The sequence below is a fragment of the Aythya fuligula genome, chromosome 16, assembly GCF_009819795.1.
Source record: "Aythya fuligula isolate bAytFul2 chromosome 16, bAytFul2.pri, whole genome shotgun sequence".
NCBI classification, from domain to species: domain Eukaryota; kingdom Metazoa; phylum Chordata; class Aves; order Anseriformes; family Anatidae; genus Aythya; species Aythya fuligula.
This window is the reverse complement of record NC_045574.1, coordinates 15,912,126-15,932,029: the sequence shown is the minus strand read 5'-3', so window position 1 is coordinate 15,932,029 and position 19,904 is coordinate 15,912,126. Positions and strand designations below refer to the sequence as shown.

Sequence of the window (19,904 nt, the reverse complement as noted above, 5' to 3'; positions counted from 1 at the left end):
CCCAGTGCCCAGGTCCGGGCGGGGAGCTGTGGGGCACGGCAAAGCCCCCCGCAGACGGGCTGAGCGGAGCTGGGGGCAGCGAGGCAGCGCCGGGGCCCAGCAACACACACATGTCTCCTGCCCACCTTGTTTATTTTACTTATATTTCAGTAATTTGCTGATTGCCTCTTTTTTAACTAACCAGCAGTGATGAATCAGCAGCAGAGGAGAGGGTGGGATCCGGCGGCCTTGGACCGTGGCTCCGAGGTCTCAGGTTCTGGGAAGGAAGCCACAGGATCGCTCCAGAAGGGAAAGAAAACAACAGCAGCAGCAGCAGCAGCTCTGGCCCGTGCGGAGGGGCCGGGCAGGGCTGCAGCGTGCGGCCGTTTGCCTCCCAGCAGCTCCCAGCACACCCAGACCGGCCGTCAACGGTGCCGAAGCCCCGCAGGAGCAGCATCTCCGAACCAGCTCGGACACAAAACCAAACCCAAGGGGCAGCGCCGGGCCGGCCCGGGGCACAGAGCACACCGCAGGGCACCACGGCCACGAGCAGAGCAGCAATGGGGAGGACACCAGCAGAGCCACGCTGCGCCCTGTGCGGCAGCTCCTGGCCTGGCGGGGTCAGAGCTGCCCCATGGAGCGCACCCCAACAGGACAGAGGCGGCCTCGTGCCGGGGCTTTGGTCAGCTCCCCCAGCCCCGGGACCGGCGGCTCCCCCTACCCGGCTCGCTCAGCCACGGCCCTGCTGGCCCCAGCAAGCCCGGGGCACCGTAGGGAACGTGGAGCCTGGGGCAGAACCGTGCTGGGGGGAGGCTGAGCTGCCCCCCCCAGGCACAGCCGTCCCGGGGCAGCCCCAGGTGTGCTGTGCTGCTGCTGGGAAGGAGCCGAGCGGTGAAGCAATCCGGTGTGAAGAAAAACCCATTTCCTGCTGCAAGGGCTGTTTTGCTCAACGTTTTGCAAAATGTGCTGATGCAACTGCCCTCCGCAGGTGGGATATAAATACGAGCCCGGTTGATGTGGATTCATGCCCTACAGCTACACAAACATTGCTCGCGATGTTTTCTTTAGAAGGAAAAAGGAACACAAGAGGAACAGCACTGACTACAAAATCACTGCCGGTGGAAGCCGGGAGGCTCGGGTTGCAGGAGGCTGGGAAGGCGCTGCCCTGGGCGCAGCGCTCAGCAGAAGCCGCCTCTATTCTGGGACACTGACCCGAGCGACTCGGTCACCGAGAAGCTGTTGTGGTCGCGCTGCAAAGCCGCGGTGCTGGCCAGCACAGCAAACCCTGCCCGGGGACAGGGCACGGCCGCGCGGCCCGGGGCTGTTAGTGGGAGCACTGGTGGGACTGGAGCAGCACAGAGCTTCCCTGCCTGGCTGCAGCTCCTGCCAGGAGCCTCGTCCGAGCCGGGCGGCGCGGAGCCAGGGAAGCTCCCACGTCCCGGGGCAGGCTGGGGGCAGCTCACGGCCAGCCCGTGGAATCAGCCCCACGTCCCGCTGAGCCCATGGGGTAACACGGCCCCGTTACCCCACACAGCTCCCAGGGGGCCTCCAACCTGGCGCTCCCCAGCCGGGGCTCGGGCACACGCGTGCAGCCGCACCCGTTCCTGCATTCCCGAAGCTTCTTTGCTGTGACGCGTTTTCTTTAGCCCTCAGATGAATTCAGGCACAGGAGCTACGGCAGCAGAGCATTACAGGAGAGGAGCTGCGCTTTCAGAGCAGCACGCAGGAGTTAAGCTGTGCCTCGTTTGGAAACGCCCCGCTCACCCTTCCTCGGGGGCATGCAGCGTTTTTAAAAATAGCCAGACCATCCATCCCAGCAAAGCTCTCACTGGTACAATGCTCCATGACAGCAGACACGGGCATCTTTGTGCAACAGCGCAGCTTTAAGCCACCTTCCATCCGTGCAGCCTGCAGCAGGACAGCCCACACTAACCCTGAAGGCTCCCAGGGCTCAGGCTGCTTTGCCACTCTCTTCCTGCCCTGGAGCCATCACCCACCAGGAAAATCCCCCCTCCTGTCTCAAAAATGAGCTGAGGAAAGAGAGAGGAGGCAGCTGGTCGGACAGAAATCCAGCCCGATTTCCCCACCTGGGAGGCCACTTTTGCGGGGATCCCTGCAGCCCACGCCTTTGGGCAGAAGCGTGGAGCTGTGCCCAAGGGACGCGCGGGGCTGCCCTGCACCTGCAGGCACAAACACGGCACCGGGCTCCTCCTGGAGAGCTCAGCGGGCACAGCACCCCCTGCCCCGCATCCTCTCGGCTCCTCGTGCTGGAAGCCACTTCCCCCACAGCAACTGCAGAGCTTTGCAGGGCTGCTTTACAGAGAAATTAAAAACCCAAACATCTCCTGGTCTCGCTCAGCTTCTGGCACGGTGGCCACCTCAGCCCCATGCTGCACGCAGGGACTTGGCACCCTGCTCCCAGGCAGCGCGGCCGCAGCAGCGTTGTGCAGCCAGCTCCTTATCTCACCGCTCGCTCCAGCCCGGGGATGAATGTCAGCGACGCTGTCGCCCAGTGACAGATGAGGGCATAAACCTTTCAAGGATGTATTTAATTAGCTTGAAAAAGAGCCGGAAGACGTAGAGGCGCGCCAGGCTGATGGCACAGCGGCGGCTCCTCTACCAGCACCCAGCACCCCGGGCAGGCGGCACCGTGCTGGGGGACCCGCGCTGCCCCACACCTGGACAGGAGCAAGGGGCTCAGGGACGGGACAGACCCCGGGCCCTCCTCGTCCCGGGCCAGAGGCGTCACAGGCGGTCGGCGCAGCGCGCTGACCCCGCACACCACACACCCGACAGCTGCCCATGGGGGTGCTGGCAGGGCAGGCTGGCTGCTCACACCGTGCCAGATGAGGCACTGCCCGTCCTGCTGCGGCTGGCACACGGCCACCGCCAGCCTCGTGCCGGCAGCCAGGTGCTGGCTGCCTGAGGGGACACGGAGCCAGCGGCACCGGGGGCTGAGCACAGAGCCCACGGCCCGGTGAGACACGGGGATGGGGCGGCACAGGCACAGTGCAGGGCAGAGCGGGCAAACCAGGGCTGTGCCACGGGGAAATAATAAAGTAAAGTAAAATAAAGTAAAATAAAATAAAATAAAGTAAAATAAAATAAAGTAAAATAAAATAAAGTAAAATAAAATAAAATTAAAATTAAAAATAAGTTAAATTTAAACAAAACACACAGGGGCGACCCTTGCAGCAGGGCCCTGCGATGTGTGAACCCGTCCCCGAGCGCGAGGCGCTGCCCGCGGGCTCCGTTGAGGGCCCCGTGGCGGCGGCGGGGAGCGGGGGGCGGCCGGGCCAGGCCCACACCGAGCAGAGGGCCCCGGGGCAGCGTGGGCACGGGGCGGGGGCGGCACCGGGACGGGCACAGGGACCGGGGGGGGGTTCCACGGGGACAACACCGCCGAGCGGGCTCGGCCCGGCCCGGCCCGTCCTGTGCGAGCGCCCCGGTCCCGTCCCCGTCCCCGTTCCCGTTCCCGGTCCCGTTCCCGTTGCCGCCGCCTCAGGCCCGGTCCCGCTCCCGGCGCCGCCGCTTCCGCCCCGCGTCACGTGACGGGCGCCACCCGGCGCGACGCCGCCGCTCAGGGCCCGGGCGCCGCTTCGTGACGTCACCGCGCACGGCCCCATCACCGCGCGCCGCCTCCGCGCCCCCTCCGCGCACGAAGTAGTCCCCGCCGCGCCCCCCCCACCCCGGGCCGCCGGGCGGCGCCGCGCGGGGCCGGGAGGCGGCGGCCGGGGCCGGAGCCGGGGCCGGGGCCGGGGCCGGGCTGAGCCGAGGGGCGCGGGGCCGCGGCGGCGAGCGTGGGGCGTGTGGGCGGGGCGGTAAGTAGTCCCGGCTCGGGCCGCGGCGCGGCGAGGCCGGGGGATGGCGGCCGGCGCGATGCCGGGCCCGGCGGGGGCGGCCCCGCGGCGGCGGCGGCGGCTGGGGCCGGGTGAGCGCGCGGGCGGGCGGCGGGGCGGCCCCGCGGCGGCGCCGGGAGCGGGACGGGCCGCGCACCCCCCACGCACGGCCCCTCCCCCGCCCGGGGCCTGGCGCCCGGCGCCCCGGGGCCGCCCCGCCGTGTGCGCGCGCGCGGAGGCGGCGGGGGGGGGGGGAGGGAAGATGGCGGCGGGGCCGCGGGGCGCGGAGGGGGCGGGGGCGCGGGGAACGGGACCCCCCCCGGTACCCCTGGGGCATCCCCGGGACCCCCCCGGTGCCCCCCGGCCCCCCCCGCTCCGGGCCGGGCCGTGGCGGGGTCCCGGGGCCGGGGCCGGGTCGGGGCCGGGGCCCGGGGGCTGACGGTGCCGTGCCCCGGGCAGGTCGGGCCTAGGCGCGGCGGGCATGGAGCAGCGCGAGGTGCCGAGCAGCAGCGACGCGGCCCCGCGGGCGGCCCGGGAGGAGCCGTCCGAGAGCGGGCTGGGCGTCGGCAGCTCGGAGGCCGTGTCCGCGGACAGCAGCGACGCCGCCGCCGCCCCCGGGCTCCTGTCCCGGGCCGACGACTCCGGAGTGGGGCAGAGCTCGGACAGCAGCGGCGGGGCCCTGGTAGGCGGCGGGGGCGGGCGGGGAGGGGGTGGGTGCCCGCCTGGCTGGGCGGGGGGGGCTCTGCCCGGCAGCTCCGGGGCTCGGGGACTCGACAGGAGCTGCCCCGAGGCCGTCCCGGGGCTGTGCCCCCCAGCAGAGGTCTCTCAGCTGATCTCTTGTGGCCTCGCTGTTGTCGTTGCCCAGGAAGAGGTGTCTGAGAGCAGCTCCAGCACAGATGCGATTCCCCGGATTTACCTGCCGGATTCATCCTCCATTGCCCAGTCCACCTTGGTCTCCAGTGTCTCCACTGTGAGCCAGTCCATCATGGTGTCAGAGTCCCCGCAGGTCCTGGTCCATTCCAGCGTCATCACTGATGGGGCCACGATGGTGTCGGACTCCACCGCGTCCACCTCCTCGGACCTGGGTTCTGCCATAGACAAAATCATCGAGTCCACAATTGGGCCTGACATCATCCAGAGTGAGTGCGTGCTCCCAGCTGCTCGCGCTGGCGGCAGTTCTGTCAGCTGTCCCCGCGCGCAGGCGGGTTGGGGCCATGGGGCTGGGAGGGTGAGAAGAGCTGCTGCTGTGCCAGACCTTGGGAAAACAGACGTGGGAGGTGAGGGGAAACGTGTGTGTACGCACATCATTCAGTGAGGGTCCCTTACCTCGCCTCGCCTCAGCAGCTGGCAGGTTTCTGAGTTGCTCCTGGCTGGGTGGCAGCGTTGCCTCTGGCTGACCTCCCTGCGCTGTTCCCACTCCTGTCTGAACTCGGGAGCGATGCCTGCCGTGTCAGCTCTGCAGCCCCACAGCCAGCAGCTGCCGTCCTTTCATCCCTTCCTCTCCTTTCCACCCCCAGGCTGCATAGCCGTGACCAGTGCCGAGGATGGTGGAGCAGAGACGACCCAGTACCTCATTCTGCAAGGGCCTGACGATGGTAAGGGTGCACCTGGGGTATTCCAGTGGTGGATTTCTCTGCCTCTGAGCCTGTTCCCATTTTGGCAGTGGGTTCACAGTAATGGAGAAAAAAAAAATAACAAACCATGGGGTATTTTTTGAGAAAGCATGTGCTGCTGGGGGACACTCCCAGCGGGATGCGGGGCAGGGCTGGGGCCTGGAGAGGACACAGCCTCCATACAGGCACCAAGGATGTGCTGACTGTTAGCAGCTTGTTGCTGAGCTCACGATCTGCTCCTCGGCTGAGCTGGTTCTGGTGTTGCAGGTGCCCCCATGGTTTCCCAGATGGCCACCTCTGCTCTGGCCAGCAGCTTGGCAATCGAAGCTGTGGCCGACGGTCCGACCTCCACGTGCCTTGACCAGCCGGGCCCCTCGGAGCCGTCGGAAGCGCTGGAGCTGCGCATGCAGCCAGACCAGGTCCGAGAGGCAGACGGCGGCGAGGAGCTGGACCAGCCAGACATGGAGACGCTGGAAGAGATGATGGAGGTGGTGGTGGTGCAGCAGTTCAAGTGCAAGATGTGTCAGTACAAGAGTGTCTCCAAGAAAACGCTGATCAACCACATGAAGGAGCGGCACTTCCAGCCAGGTGTGTGTAGTGCTGCCGCTCGTAAGGACCGAGGGAAAATGATCTCAGGGAAGGAATTAAAGAGGAGGAATAGAAGTGCAGAGACCCGTGCTGTTACTCAATCAGGTAGAGACTTCTCCTGTTCTCTGTGGCAGTGGGTTCAGCTTTGGCTTTGAAGAAAGGACGTCCACGAAAGGGAGGTTCTGCTCCAAAGACTGCGGAGGAGGAGGTCCCAGAGGAAGAAGAGGAAGATGACATCATGGATGCTGGAGCTATTGATGACCCCGAAGGTAGGACTCGTTCTCGCCATTTCTTATATAGCTTAGCTTTTCCCCTCATCTCTCTCTGATGTGTGGGGCCACCTGCTTCCAGAGGACAGTGACTATAACCCAGCTGAGGATGAGCCCCGCAGCCGACAGCCCAAGTACAGCCGCACCGTTCCCACCTCCAGCGAGGAGAGGCCGCGGCGGCGCCCGGGGAGACCCCGCAAGTTTCCTCGCCTGGAGGACGCGTCCCAGGACGTGCCTGAAGGTGAGCGGGAGGCAGCAGCCCCTTGGTGGGTCAGAGCAGAGGGTGGCGTGGAAGCTGCTGGGAGCCCACGGAGCCGGTGTGTGACAGTTTTGCTGTGTCCTGTTGAGTAGGAGAGGAGGTGGAGCCCTTAGTGACGTCCCAAAGCACACCCGGCTGCGAGCTGCAGAATTCGGAAGCAGCCAGTTCCTCTGGCCTGGAGAACGGGACCAGCGAGAGCCTAGCAGAGCCCAGCATCAGCCAGTCTGACTCGGAGAACAAGGACCCTTCCTCCAACACTGGCCCCGAGGAGGCAGACGTCGTCCCCAGGAGGCGAGGCCGGCCCTCCCGACGCTTCCTGGGCAAGAAATACCGCAAGTACATGGGGCGCAGGTGAGGGGTGTGTGCCGAGCCAGTGCTGGGCCCTCTGGCCTGTGCCCAGGGCCGGTCCAGCCCTCGCTTGCCACCACAGCTCTGATCCCAGCCCCGTGTTCGCAGGTACTACTACAAGTCACCCAAGCCCTTAATGAGGCCCTACCTTTGCCGAATCTGTGGCTCCCGTTTCCTCACGCACGAAGATCTGCGTTTCCACGTCAACTCACACGAGGCCAACAACCCGCAGCTCTTCAAGTGTCTTCAGTGCAGCTACCGCTCCCGACGCTGGTCCTCCCTCAAGGTGAGCACTGTCCTGTTCCCATGCCCGCAGAGGGCGGCTCGTAGACACGGGTCTCACGGCACCCTCCCTGCTTCTTGCAGGAGCACATGTTCAACCACGTAGGCAGCAAGCCCTACAAGTGTGAGGAGTGCAATTACACCAGCGTGTACAAGAAGGACGTCATCCGACACTCCACAGTGCACAGTCGGGACAGGTAAGTGAAGCAAAGCCCTAAAGAGCACCTGGCAGCCTGGCTGAAGGGTTCTAGTATTGCTGCTCCTGCCCTGGGGGTGCAGCCACGGCTGCCCTTTCCCCTCACCTCTGCCCCTTTCCAAAATTGGTACTTCTGGTGTGGAAGGTACAAGGGAGCTCAGATTCGGGATCTGGTTGATGGGGGGATTTTCTTCTTTCTTTTTCAGGAAAAAGAGAGCTGATCCGGTGAGTTTGAGTTCCCCGTTGGCACTGTTATGTGGGAAGAGGCATGTCTGGGTCTTCCACAAACTCTGGGTGCCTTGGTGAAGGCAGTGTTTCTGGATCAGCCGAGGAAAGGCAGCCCAGGTCCTGTGGTGGGGAGAGGGGCAAGGAAATCGATGACCCCCCCTTGGCCCCCATGAGCTCATCTTTGTGCTCTCCCTCAGCCCCCAAAGCTGAACTCCTTCCCGTGTCCCGTGTGCAACCGCATCTACCCCATGCAGAAGAGGCTCACGCAGCACATGAAGACGCACAGCACGGAGAAGCCACACATGTGTGACAAGGTGAGAGGGTGGGCCTGGGGGGGCTGGCAGCGAGTGGGGCTGGGCAGGAGGTGGACGCTGCTTTGCTTTCTTCCACCGCAGTGCGGGAAGTCCTTTAAGAAGCGCTACACCTTCAAGATGCACCTGCTGACACACATCCAGGCCATCGCGAACCGCAGGTAGGAGCCTGGCCCCAGTTGCTGCGGGCCCTGGTAGAGCCAGCGCCCCGGGCTCCCCGTCTCGGGGTGGGCAGGAGGGCCCTGCTGCCTGTGGGACAGACGGTGCTGTCCTGGCAGGTTCAAGTGTGAGTTCTGTGACTACGTCTGTGAGGACAAAAAAGTGCTGCTGAACCACCAGCTGTCGCACATGAACGACAAGCCCTACAAATGCAGCTTCTGCAAGTACTCCACCTTCCGGGAGGACTTCTTGGTCTCTCACATGGCCGTCAAGCACACGGGTGAGAAAAGCTGCCCCCTGCCCCCTGCCCTCCTCCAGCCCTGCTTCTCCAGCGTGTGGCTGGGAGTGTGCCTGCTGTCCTGCTGTCCCGTGGGGACCCCACCTGAGCCCTGCCTCCCACAGGAGGGAAGCCATTTGCCTGTGAGTTCTGTCACTTCACCACCAAGCACAAGAAGAACCTGCGCCTCCACGTGCACTGCCGCCACGCTGACTCCTTTGAGGAGTGGGCTCAGAGGCACCCTGAGGAGCCACCCTGCCGCCGTCGCCCCTTCTTCACCCTGCAGCAGATCGAGGAGCTGAAGCAGCAGCACAGCCAGGTGCAGGCCCCGGCTGAGCCTGAGGCCAGTCCGCCGGTGAGTGCCTCTGCCGTGCCCTGGCTCCCTCCCTGGGGCTCGCCTGTCCCGGCCGTGCTGCAGCGCTCTGCTCTCTCTCTCTCTCTTGCAGGTCCCTCTTGGCCCCATCACCTACCAGGCGGTCCAGGCTGTGCCTGGAGCAGAGCCGCCCATCCTTTCACAGGATTCCCTGGAGGGAGCCACCATCATCTATGAACAAGGTGAGCTCCTAGGGAAGGGGTGGGGATGAGGAGGAGGTGGGTGAGCGCTGTGCCTGACCCTGACTCTTGTTTCTGACCTGCCAGGCGTGGCTGGATCGGCAGAACTTGCCACACAGACTGCCCTGGATCTTCTGCTGAACATGAGCACTCAGCGAGAGCTGGCCACCGGCTCGCTGCAGGTGAGGGGGGCTGAGGGAGGCCGTGCCTGCTGCAGAGCACACCACAGTCTGCAGTGCCCAGCTCCGCTGCCCTTCAGAGGAGCATCGTGCAGAGCCTTGTATTCCTGAGATTGACTTGCTGTCCTCCCCCGCAGGTGGCAGTAGTGAAGCCAGATGACTCAGGAGAGGTGCAGACCACCTGTGAGCCACAGGCACAGGAGGAAGGGGCAGAGCTGGATTCCTCTGAGCAGCAGCAGAAGTTGGTGACGCTGCACATGGCAGAGCCTGGGGAGACGTTGGTGCAGGAGGCTTATGAGGAGGCGACCCTGGGTGGCTCAGAGCTGCAGCAGATCACTATCCCCTTTGGTGGGACGACAGAGTACAGCATCATCACGCCCATTAGTGAGGAGATCCAGGCTCCAGGCACGCTGTACAGGTCAGCTCTACGGGAGGAGCGGGGAGACAGAGGCACCTCTGACCTCGAATGAGGAGACCTCAAGTGGGGAGGGGGCTGAGGCAGACCCGCTCTGACCCTGTCCTCTGCCAGCGGTGAGGAGGAGAGCCCTGCAGAGACGTCCCGTGCAGTTGTGGTGAGCGAAGCTGTGATGACAGAGGCTCTGAAGGACCATAACAATCACTACATCATGTCACCCGGTGTCTCAGGGAGCCAGCTCCATCACATGGAGGTGAGGAGGGGGGGCTTTCTCTCCACTTTGGGCAGCAGCATGAGCGGGTGTGACTGGTGTTTCTTTCGTAGCCTCTCAGCGGAGATGCTGCCTTTCCCTTGCCAGCAGAGGGCCAGGAGGCACAGGCAGCCAGCGTCAAGTGGCCCCTGGTGCAGTGTGTCACCAGGCAGCTCCAGAAGGACTCAGCTTTATCCCCGACCTCCGAAGGGCAGGAAGGCTCATCCCCAAAGGTCAAGTGGCCTGCGCTCCAAGGCATGGCCAAGAAGCTCTCGTGCAAGGTTTCTACAGCCAAGAAGCTCTCGTGCAAGATTTCCACAGCCAAAAAGTTTTCATGCAAGATTTGCACAGCCATGTTCACAGGGAGAGCAGAAATGGAGAGTCACAAGAGAGCCCACATTGGGCCCAGCACCTTCAAGTGTCCCGACTGTCCGTTCACTGCAGCCCTCTGGCCGGAGGTCCGGGTAGGTACCCGGGGTGGAGCAGCCCTGGGAACAGGCGGTGTGGAGGAGCCGGGGCCTGACCGTGCTCTTCTCTCTCTGCCCCCAGAGCCACATGGTCCAGCATGCCAGCCTCCGGCCACATAAGTGCACCCACTGCAGCTTTGCCTCCAAGAACAAGAAAGACCTGCGCAGACACATGCTAACGCACACCAACGAGAAGCCCTTTAGCTGCCAGATTTGTGGGCAGAGGTGGGTGAATGCTGCTGGGCTGTTGCTGCTTCTAGAGATCCAGTAGAGCTGAGGTTTGAGAGGAGATGGGTGGGATATTAGCAAAGAGATGGCTGCACTGACCTTACCCCCAACATCCTGTTTGAGGAGGCTCGGCCCTTTGGGATCCTGCTGCAGATGGTCCTGGTTTAGTCTCCAAGGAGCTTCTGCATAGGGGGGTTCGGTACTTGGGGGCCAATGGAAAAGCTTTAGGATCTGGGACAGGCCATTTCCTTGGACGTGTTTGTGGTACCTGTAGGCAGGTTCTTCTCAGCACAGAGGTCCTGCACTGCCTGTGACAAACTCCACCTCGCTTCCCTTTCTCTGTAGGTTCAACCGTAACGGGCACCTCAAGTTCCACATGCAGCGTTTGCACAGCTCGGAGGGGAAGAGGCCGGGGGCACCTGCGGCTGCTGCCCAGCAGACCATCATACTCAACAGTGATGAGGACACGCTGGCCACCCTGCAGAGTAAGATGTGTCCGTGCCCTGACCAGGGTGACCTGCAGGTTTCCTGCAGCCAGAGCCCTGCGTGGTGCTTCACCCAGCCTGTGGGCTCTGCGGGGCTGGAACTGGTCCAGGACAGGTTCCTGCTGAAGGTTAGGGTTGCCAGTGGCAGCAGGACCCGGTGCGTGCAGAGGCAAGGGCAGTGTCAGTGTGCTCTGGTCAGCTGCAGGGGCTCAGTGCTGGGAGCAGTCCTGCACAGGCACTGCCTGCTGCCGACCGAGGGGCCCGGTGTTTGCTGCACGTGGTTCTGAAGGGCTGAGTACGTGCAGGTAGCAGTGAGCGGTGCTGTGAACAGCTCACAGCTGGGATGGGAAGTGGAGCTTACAGGCTGGGGTGGAGGTCTGGGTTTTACCCATGGTGGCTTCTAGGTTCCTTCACGTTGGGAGAGTTTCATTTGGCCTCTGCCCTCAGTGAGCAGAGCCGAGGGCCTGTGCTGTCCTCCTTGGGCTGGGCACTCGCAGGGGCCAGCAGTGTCCCACCAGCTTTCTCCCCGTTCCAGCGGCTCTGCAGTCGGGCCAGGCGGTGCTGGCTCCTGAGCGGCTGCAGCAGGCTCTGGGGCAGGAGCACATCATCGTGGCTCAGGAGCAGAGCATCACGAGCCAGGTGAGTCGTGGCCTCACCGCCCCGCGCTGCCCGGCCGCTGCCCGTGTGCTGTCGGGCTCCCTCCTGGCAGGGGGCCGGCCCGCACTGAGGCTGGGCTCACTGCCTGACAGGAGGAGGCGACCTACATCCAGGAGATCACAACCGCTGACGGCCAGACAGTGCAGCACTTAGTGACGTCTGACAACCAGGTGAGGGCGGCTGCACGAGTCCCAGAGCACACGGAACCGAGACGTTCCACGCAGCTGCAGCAGGGACAGCAACAGCAGAGAGACCTGGGGAGGGGGGGGGGGGGAAAGGCACGGAAGCCAGAGAAGAACCGGCCCTGTTGTGATGCGTGCAGTGGGCAGTGGTGACCTGTTTGGTTCTGAACCCCTGTGCTTGCAGGTTCAATACATCATTGCCCAGGATGGTGTACAGCACTTGCTTCCCCACGAGTACGTCGTTGTCCCAGAGGGACATCACATCCAGGTAAGCTTCAGGCTGGCTGCTCCCTTGGCACAGTGCATGAGGCTGGTGAGGGACCCATGCACAAGGCTGGGCCTCCTCCTCCTCCTCTCTCTGTGCCTTGCTCTGTTCAAGTCACAGCCCTGGGAGGCAGGGAAGCCTGCTATCCCCAACCCAGCCTTACTGCAGCTCTCATCCTCAGGTACAGGATGGTCAGATCACCCACATACAGTATGAACAAGGCAGCCAGTTCCTCCAGGAGCCACAGGTAAGGCAGGTTGCTGGAGCTGATGGGGTGCAGTGAGATGGGCTCTGAGCACGCAGCTGCAGAGGGAAGGATATGAAATAGAAGGTGCAGGGTTAGTGGTGTGCTGCAGCAGCTGTGGCCAGGGCAGCACTCCAGGAGGGACGCTGTGCAGTCCCGGACTCTCCTCTGTCTTCTCTCCTCCCTGCAGATCCAGTACATGCCTGTCTCACCTGAGCAGCAGCTTGTCACCCAGGCTCAGCTGGAAGCAGCTGCACATTCGGCAGTCTCAGGTAGGACCAGGATCCCAGGGACAACCTCTGGCTTCGCTCTTGCCCTCCTCTCTTCCCCATGTTCCCAGGGTGCCAGTCCTGCAGGGGGCTGGGGATGCCTGAGGCTGCTCTCTCGCTGTAGCTGGCAGGGCCCCTGTGCCCTGGGATGGGGTTGGCTGGGTTGGGTTGCCGTCCTGCTGCCTGTGTCCCTGTAGTTCTGGGAAGCCCCTGGTGTTGGTTTCTGAGGGGAGGCCTTTGCTGATACCAGCCCCCTTGCTGTGGGGGCAGGGTGCTGCGCTGGGTGGTGCGGCTTGTGTGTGTGCCCCTTCCCTGCAGGCAGGGGGTGAGCGTGGAGGGGCCCCCGGGCACTGCCCTGCCCTGCCCTGCCCTCGGGCACAGGGCGAGGAGCCGCTGACCCCCTCTCCTCTGCAGCAGTGGCTGATGCTGCCATGGCCCAGGCGCAGGGCGTGTTCACCGCGGAGGCCACAGCCGAGCAGATTCAGCAGCTGCAGCAGGGAATCCACTACGATGTCATCACGCTGGCAGATTAACGCTGGGGACAGGCCTGGCCGACGCTCAGGGACAGCCGTGCTGAGCAGGACAGCGGCACCAGGCAGGAGCCTCTCCAGCCAGCAGTTGCCTTATCGCTTTGGGGCTACGAGGGACGTGCCTGAGTGCACGCCAGCAAGGGTGTGCAGCCACTCTGCTGCGTGCAGCCGGGGTCCTGCGCATTGTCCCTGGCCCAGGGGAGCTGTCTCGAGCAGAGACTGCTGCAGCCACGGCACCGGGACGGGCTGAGCAGGGGCAGCGCTCCTGGGTAGCCGGTCTCTTTGCCTGTTGCACTTGATGGTCTGAAATCCCTTTCCCTGAATCATGTCTGTGTGAGCCAGACTCAAATCAGCGTCTGCCTGGACACACGGATCCCGGGAGAGCTGTGGGGCCGAGCACAGCCACACGGTACGGTGCGAGACGTGAGGCGTGTTCGGCCTCAGCCCGGTGCTCCCCCTCGGCAGCCTTGGCCGTGGGGTCCTGGCGCGAGGGCAGCCTTCCCTCCTTTGGCTCCTCCGGCCTGCAGGCAGGCGGCAGTAGGGCTTTGGACTGGAGGAACCCGAAATAGGAAGAGGCAGGGGTGGAATATGTTCTATTTTTCTTCTGAAGAGGGATGGACTCTGCTGCAGAGTTGGTTTGTAGGTGGTTACGGGAGGGGTTCGATTCTCATGTTCTTGAGCTTTGAATATGCTTATGAATAAAAAGGGATTGGAACCCGTGTCTGTGCTGCCTTGGGGTCTGAGCCTGCCTTGGCCGGGGGGGAGGCAGCGGCCTTGGTGCTGCTCTGGGGCCGGGTCCTGCCTGACGCAGCCCCGTGCTATCACTTCTCCCCACCGCAGTGACCTTGACTCCTGGGAAGTGAGCTGGGCAGCTGGTACCAGGGTGGGCTCGGGGCTGTAGTCATGAAATTAATCGAGTGGTAAACAGCCTAAATCCCGTGTAACTCTGTCCCAAACTACAAACGCTGCCCCTCCCTGAGCGGATTGTCTGGAAGTATTTACATGTGATTATAACAGCTAATCTCAGAGTTTTAGTTCTATGCTTTTGCATTAAACTGATTATCTGCAGAGGGGAAAAAGGCCTGGAACCACCCAACTTCAGCAGGAGCTGCACTGCCTGAGCCCTGTGCCCACTGTGCAAGGGACGGCAGAGCTGGGCTGTGAAGGGGGCTGCTGGCCCAGCACCGGGGCTCCCACTACACCCAGCCCCTGCAGTGCCTGGGCTCTGCTGCCCCTGCCAGCGGCGCTGCTCCCTGCTTGTCCCCCGGCGCTGCGTGCTGTCCCTCCTGCTGAGCCGTGCAGCCAGGCTCTTGGTGGCCAGCAGCCCGCGGGCTGGCAGTGCCCCGCCACGGCCCTGCCCTGTCCCAGCCGGGCTGTGTCCGGCCGTGCTCGCATCCCCCTGCGGCCGTACCTGTGAGCGCTGTTGCTCGGTCGGGGCCTGGCCGTGCCCGCCAGCTGTGTCTGGGGGCAGCCACATCCCTCCCCGTCCAGCTGTGCCGCGCAGGGTTAACACCGCAGCAATCCACAGGCGCTTTCCTAGATTACAGCCCCATTATCTAATAAAGCGGATCCGCAGCGCCGCTGTGCTGATCAGGGCTGGCGGAGTCCCGTGGGGACAAGGTTACGGGGCTGTGGCGGCAGCGTGGGGCCCGGCGGGCTCCCCGTGCAGCCCGGCTGTCCGGCCCTGCCGTCCCCTCCCGGTGGCGCAGGCGTCCTGGCGGCCGTGCCTGGGGCAGCCGGAGAGCACGGGCCCAGCCCGAGGTGGGGACGGGACAGGGCTGGGGTGGATGGGGCCGGGACGCCAGGGCCCTCCTCGTCAGGGGCTGCGGGTGCTGGGGGGGCTCGGCCATGGGGTGCAGTGGGGTCTTGGGGCCAGGGTGGGTGCTGGCTTGGGGCACCTCGGCCCCGTGGCTCCCGCTGTCACCGCAGGCCCGCGGGGAGCCCGGGGGTGCTGCGGGGCTCATTAGCCCCAGTGACCTTCTCCTTCCCGTCCCCAGCCAGCGCTAAGCGGGTTTGTTACATATTTAATATCCTGAGAGCGTTATTAGTCGGTATTTAACGACGGATACAACCTGTGGGATAATCCGTCTGGGCGGGTGGCGCGGAGCAGGAGTCGGGCGGCTCGGGGGGCTCCAGGGACCCTGCGCTGCTGCCCACCCCCCCCCATGACCCCAGAGCCTGCAGGTCCCAACCAGACAAAGGGTCCCGGGGCAGCAGCAGGGCCCCTTCCCCTTCCCCTTCCCTTTCCCTTCCGTCCCTCCCGACAGGATTCCAGCTGCGGCCTCCTGCCAGCGGTTGCCTCTTGCACAAGGCCCGAGGCAGGCGGCGTTAACCGTTTCCTAACTCGGGCTGGGAGCGCAGGCGGGCGGCCAGCACCGAGAGAGGGCCCCGGGCCCTGCAGGGAGAGGACGATGGCTGCAGGGTGACGGCGCAGGGCGCGGGGCGGCCCCAAGGCAGCGGGGCTGGGGCTGCGGTGCCCCCTGCTCGCTGCTGACCCTGCGCCCGGCCCCGCAGGCCGAGCCGTGCCGAGTGCCAGGGACACGGCGCTGAGGTTGGGCTGCCCCCGAGCGCGGCAGCGCCGGACACCGTGGCTCTGTGCCAGGGCTCCCCAGCGGGGGCCGAGGCCCTCGGGGCTGCGCCCCCCCAGATCCTGGTGACGGACTTCAGCGCGGCGGTGAGCAGGGGGAGCAGGGCTGCAGGCACCCCACAGGCTGGGGCAGGGGTGTGAGGGCTGTGGCCGGGCTGTCCCTGGGGCTATCCCTGGGGCTGTCCCTGGGGCTCCCCCTGCTCCCACGGCCACGCTGGGGCTGGGGGACGCCCATGCGGGCACGGCCCCTCACTGAGCCCCTGCTGCACCTGGGCCAGAGCCCCGCAGGCTGGCACTACCCTGACCCACAGCCGGAGCTGGGTGAGGAGGACGCTGAGCAGGACGCCCGGGAGGCATCCGAAGATGGGAGCAGCAGCGTGGGCGCCAGCCCCGTGGCCGTGAGTGCTGGGCCGGGCCTGGGGCTCGCCGGGGGCCCTGGGGAGCAGTGCTGAAGGTCTCTGTCTGCAGCTGGACCCGGTGGAGAAGGAATGGCTGCAGGGAGCAGCCGGCGGGGACCTGCCCGTCCTGAGCCACCTCCTGCAGCAGGAGCCTGCCCTGGCCACCAAGAAGGTGAGTGTGGCACAGGGCCGGGCTGAGCTGGGCTGCGGGGCTGGGGCTGCGGGGCTGACCTGGCCTCCTGCCCCCCCCCCCGTCCTGCAGGACTTCACCTCGGTGAGTGCGGGGCCCCCAGCTCCCGACCCCAGGGCTGGGGGGTGATGGGCACCCGGGGACACCGCAGCTGCCCCGGGATGGGGCAGGTTGTGCTGCACGGCATCGCCGCCCCCCATCCTGCCCCACCCCGCCCCCCGCCGCCCCCCGGCACTGACCCCTGCCTCTCCCACCCGCTGCGCTGCGCCGCTGCCGCCGTGGTGCCCAGGGGGTGAGTGGGGGCTCGGGGCTGCTGCGGGCATGGGGGAGATGCAGGAGGGGCCAGGGTGGTGGGACAAGGTCACGGGCAGGAGGACGGGGTCTGGAGGCATGTGGGGCCATGGAGGGAATGGGGCCGTGGGAGGGGTGGGGGTGTGGGACAGGGGTGCTGTGGGGAGGGAGGGGTCAGGGGGGTTGGGGGCCAGGGGTGCTAAGGGGCCAGGAGGGGCTGTGGGGCTGGCAGCGTGGTGGGGAGAGGGCAGAGTCCACAAGGGAAGGGGTATGGGAGGACAGGGGCTGTGGGGAGGGGACGGGGCACTGGGAGAGCCAGGGGCTGGGGGGGGCCGTGGGGCCGGGCGGGGAGGGTGCGTTTCCTTCAGTGGCTGCAGCCGATGTCCCTCTGCCCACCGCTGGCTCCTCCACTGTGGCTGCCGCCCTGCCCCAAGCAGTTTGTAAGTCCCAGTCCTTCCTGGCCTCGCGCTGCCCCCGAGCTGCCCCTGGTGGGGCTGAGCAGGCTGGGGGCAGATGGGGGAACCCCCCCCTCACCCATCCCATGTCCCCCGTCCTGCCGCCCCTGGTCCTGCACCCCCCTCCCACCCCGCAGACCGCACTGCACTGGGCAGCGAAGCACGGCAAGGAGGACATGGCCATGATGCTCGTGGGTGCTGGGGCCGACATCAACATGCGAGCGGTGAGTGGGGCGTGAGGGGTCCCGGGCTGGGGCTGGCCCCGGGGCGGGGGCATCCCCGTGCTGACGGTGCTGACGGTGCCTCTCCTCCCCTGCCCCGGCCGTGCCGCATCCAGCACGTGAGTACAGGCCCCGGCCGGCGGTCGCTGCTGGGCCCGGGGGTGCCGAGCACTTCACACGTGGTGCCCGGCTCTGCCCCCACAGGCGCTCTCTCCCCCGGGCAGGGCGTGAGTATGCTCGGCTGGACGGACGGACGCGCTGCAGGACTGGCCAGGACGGGGGGGGCACAGGGGGGTGGGAAGGGGCCGGGGTGTCCCCAGGTTGGTGGGAAGGGGTGTCCCCAGCAGGGTAGTGGCAGCAGCAGGAGGTCCCCAGGAGGGTGTGGGGTGGGGGGCTTTGGTCTCTCCTCCTGGGAGCTGGCGGTGCTGGGGGGCCACGGCACAGCCCCGTGTCCCCCCCCGGGGCCTGGTGTCCCCCAGGGCTACACCCCCCTGCACATCGCTGCGCTCCACGGCCATCGCCAGATCGTGGAGCTGCTCATCGAGCGCTTCGGTGAGCGCCCTGCCTGAGCCCCCAGCCCACGCCCGAGGCTCTCGGCCCCCCCAGGTCCCAGCAGGGTCACGGTGTCACCACAGCCCCGGGCCCTCTGGGACTGGCCCGAGCGGTGGCTCAGGGCATCAATCCCGCAGGGGCCAAGCAGAACCTGAGGGACTACAGCGGGCACCTGGCCGGGCACTACCTGGGCTCCGCGGGGACGCTGGACGGGGACCCCGACACCCCCCGTAAGAGCCCACCCGGCTGGTGGGGAGCCCCCCGGGGTGGGATGAGATGGGGGCATGGGGGGCATGGGGCGGGGGGTCTGTGGTTGGGGGGGGACAGGGGGAGGTGTTTGGGAACACGGGGGGCACACAGGTGGGGATGCTGGGGGGCATGGGGGAACACGGGCTGGGGTGTTCGGGGCCGTGGTGGGGGCACAGGCAGGGGCGTTGGGGCCACGGGACGGGGGTGCGGGAGCTGCACTGTGCCAGGGGCCATGCAAGGGGGTTTGGGGCACTGGGGTGGGGGGGTGCTGGGGGGGGGGGAATCCTGCTGATGCTGATGAGCTTGGCCCCAGAGCTGCCCTCGGGCCGGGGTGAGCGCGGCCGGAACCGGCGCCTGGGCTGCCTGCTGCTGCCCAAGGCCGGCGGGGCGGCGCGGCGCCGCTGGGGCTCGGCCGAGGACCTCGCGCAGCCGGAGGAAGAGCGAGCCCCAGCGCAGCTCCTCGCACCACCCGCGTCCTACCGGGCCGTCCGCAAGTTCTCCCGCTAGCACAGCCCTGGCCCCACGGTGCAGTGGGGGGCTCAGGGCCCAGGATCGAAGACGGGGCTGGGCGCTGCCTGGCTCTGCAGTAAAGCTCCATGTGCACTGCGTCCCCGGTGCTGTCCCTGTGTGCGCCGTTCCCTTGGGGCCGTGGCCACGCGTGGGGCCAGGCGGCACGGCCCCACACAGTGCTCCTGCTCGTGGGGGCTCTGCACAGGGCTGGGGGGGTCCCGCTGTGGGTGCTGGGCACACCGTGGCTGTGCCGTGCCAGCCCCTGCCCCATGGGAGCCGGTGCAGGGGGGTGAGGGGGGCACCAGCCACTGCCCCAGATCCGCGCTGCCGCTTTAACGGGCGCTGCCAGGGCGCTAATGCCCCCTAATCAGCTGTCTGTCACCGCAGCCCCCAGACAGATATAAAACGCCCCGCAGCAGCTCCCGGCTCTGCTCCTGCAGCATGGCAGCTCCTCAGGGAGAGGGGAGCCCAGGCCAAGAGCCGGGGGGCTGCAGGGGGCCGTGGGGAGCCCTGCAGGGGCCCCCACCAGCCCTGCTGCCCTGCCCCTACCCCATGCTGGCCGGCTACAGCCTGCTGCCGCCCCCCCTGAGCCTCCTGGCACCCTCGGTAAGTGATGCCCGGCAGCTCCTGGGGGACCCCTCCCCGGTGGGGAGCTGAGGCTGGGCCCCACCGCCCTGCTGGTGCCGCAGCCCCGCACCCTGCTGCCCCCGGCACTGTGGGGTGTGCAGTGCTGGGCAGGGGAGGGCTGGGGGGATGCACGGGACCTGGCCCTGCCCCAGCCTGAGCGGGAAGGGCCAAAACCTCCACCCCGAGACCCCCACCTCTATGGGCCCCCCTGCCACAACACCTCCGTGCCCCCAGGTCCCACCGGCCTGTGCCGTGCCCCCGGGGCTGCTGCCCGGCACCGGGCTCTGCCCCCCCTGCTGCCGGCAGCCCCTGTCCCTGGAGCCGGGGCGCGTGAAGGCGACCACGGCGCGGGAGAGCACCGGGGCGCTGAAGGCCTGGCTGGCCCAGCACCCCAGGAACCCCTACCCCAGCAAGGGCGAGAAGGTGATGCTGGCCATGGTCAGCCGGATGAGCCTCACGCAGGTCTCCACCTGGTTCGCCAACGCCCGGCGGCGCCTCAAGAAGGAGAACAAGGCGGGCTGGGCAGCGCGCAGCACCTCCGACGGCGAGGACAGCGAGGGCGAGGGGGCTCTGAGAGGGACCCCCCCCGGCTCCAGCCCCGGCCCCGCGCAGGATGGAGGTGGGAGCAGCCCCACTGCGGGGTTGGGCCCTGGGCAGGGCGAGCGGCTGCAGAAACCCAGGATCTGGAGCGTGGCGGCAATGGTGGCGTCTGGCCCCGGAGAGAGCGGGGGAACCGCGGCGCTGCCGGGGCAG

General features: G+C 66.3%; 2 protein-coding genes across 2 annotated transcripts; both read left to right on the top strand.

Annotated features, from left to right (window-relative positions):
- The first annotated feature begins 4,299 nt into the window (after window positions 1–4,299).
- On the top strand, window positions 4,300–13,788 carry ZNF335 (zinc finger protein 335). Its single transcript, XM_032198454.1, is given in 29 exon segments — window positions 4,300–4,500; window positions 4,684–4,957; window positions 5,336–5,413; window positions 5,699–6,019; window positions 6,154–6,288; window positions 6,371–6,529; window positions 6,640–6,883; window positions 7,004–7,181; window positions 7,262–7,374; window positions 7,580–7,598; window positions 7,799–7,915; window positions 7,997–8,073; window positions 8,191–8,351; window positions 8,474–8,703; window positions 8,795–8,903; window positions 8,988–9,082; window positions 9,217–9,497; window positions 9,609–9,747; window positions 9,827–10,138; window positions 10,140–10,208; window positions 10,294–10,436; window positions 10,785–10,924; window positions 11,460–11,495; window positions 11,498–11,575; window positions 11,669–11,751; window positions 11,948–12,031; window positions 12,210–12,275; window positions 12,463–12,544; window positions 12,956–13,788. Coding segments are annotated over 29 exon segments (4,143 nt in total). The 3' UTR covers window positions 13,075–13,788.
- A 3,132-nt stretch (window positions 13,789–16,920) lies between these two features.
- On the top strand, window positions 16,921–18,570 carry LOC116495863 (ankyrin repeat domain-containing protein SOWAHA-like). Its single transcript, XM_032198583.1, has 7 exons — window positions 16,921–16,977; window positions 17,130–17,216; window positions 17,330–17,332; window positions 17,438–17,440; window positions 17,693–17,765; window positions 17,903–17,995; window positions 18,328–18,570. The coding sequence occupies exons 2-7, from the start codon at window positions 17,169–17,171 to the stop codon at window positions 18,519–18,521; spliced, it is 414 nt and encodes a 137-aa protein (XP_032054474.1). The 5' UTR covers window positions 16,921–16,977; window positions 17,130–17,168; the 3' UTR covers window positions 18,522–18,570.
- The last annotated feature ends 1,334 nt before the right edge of the window (window positions 18,571–19,904 follow it).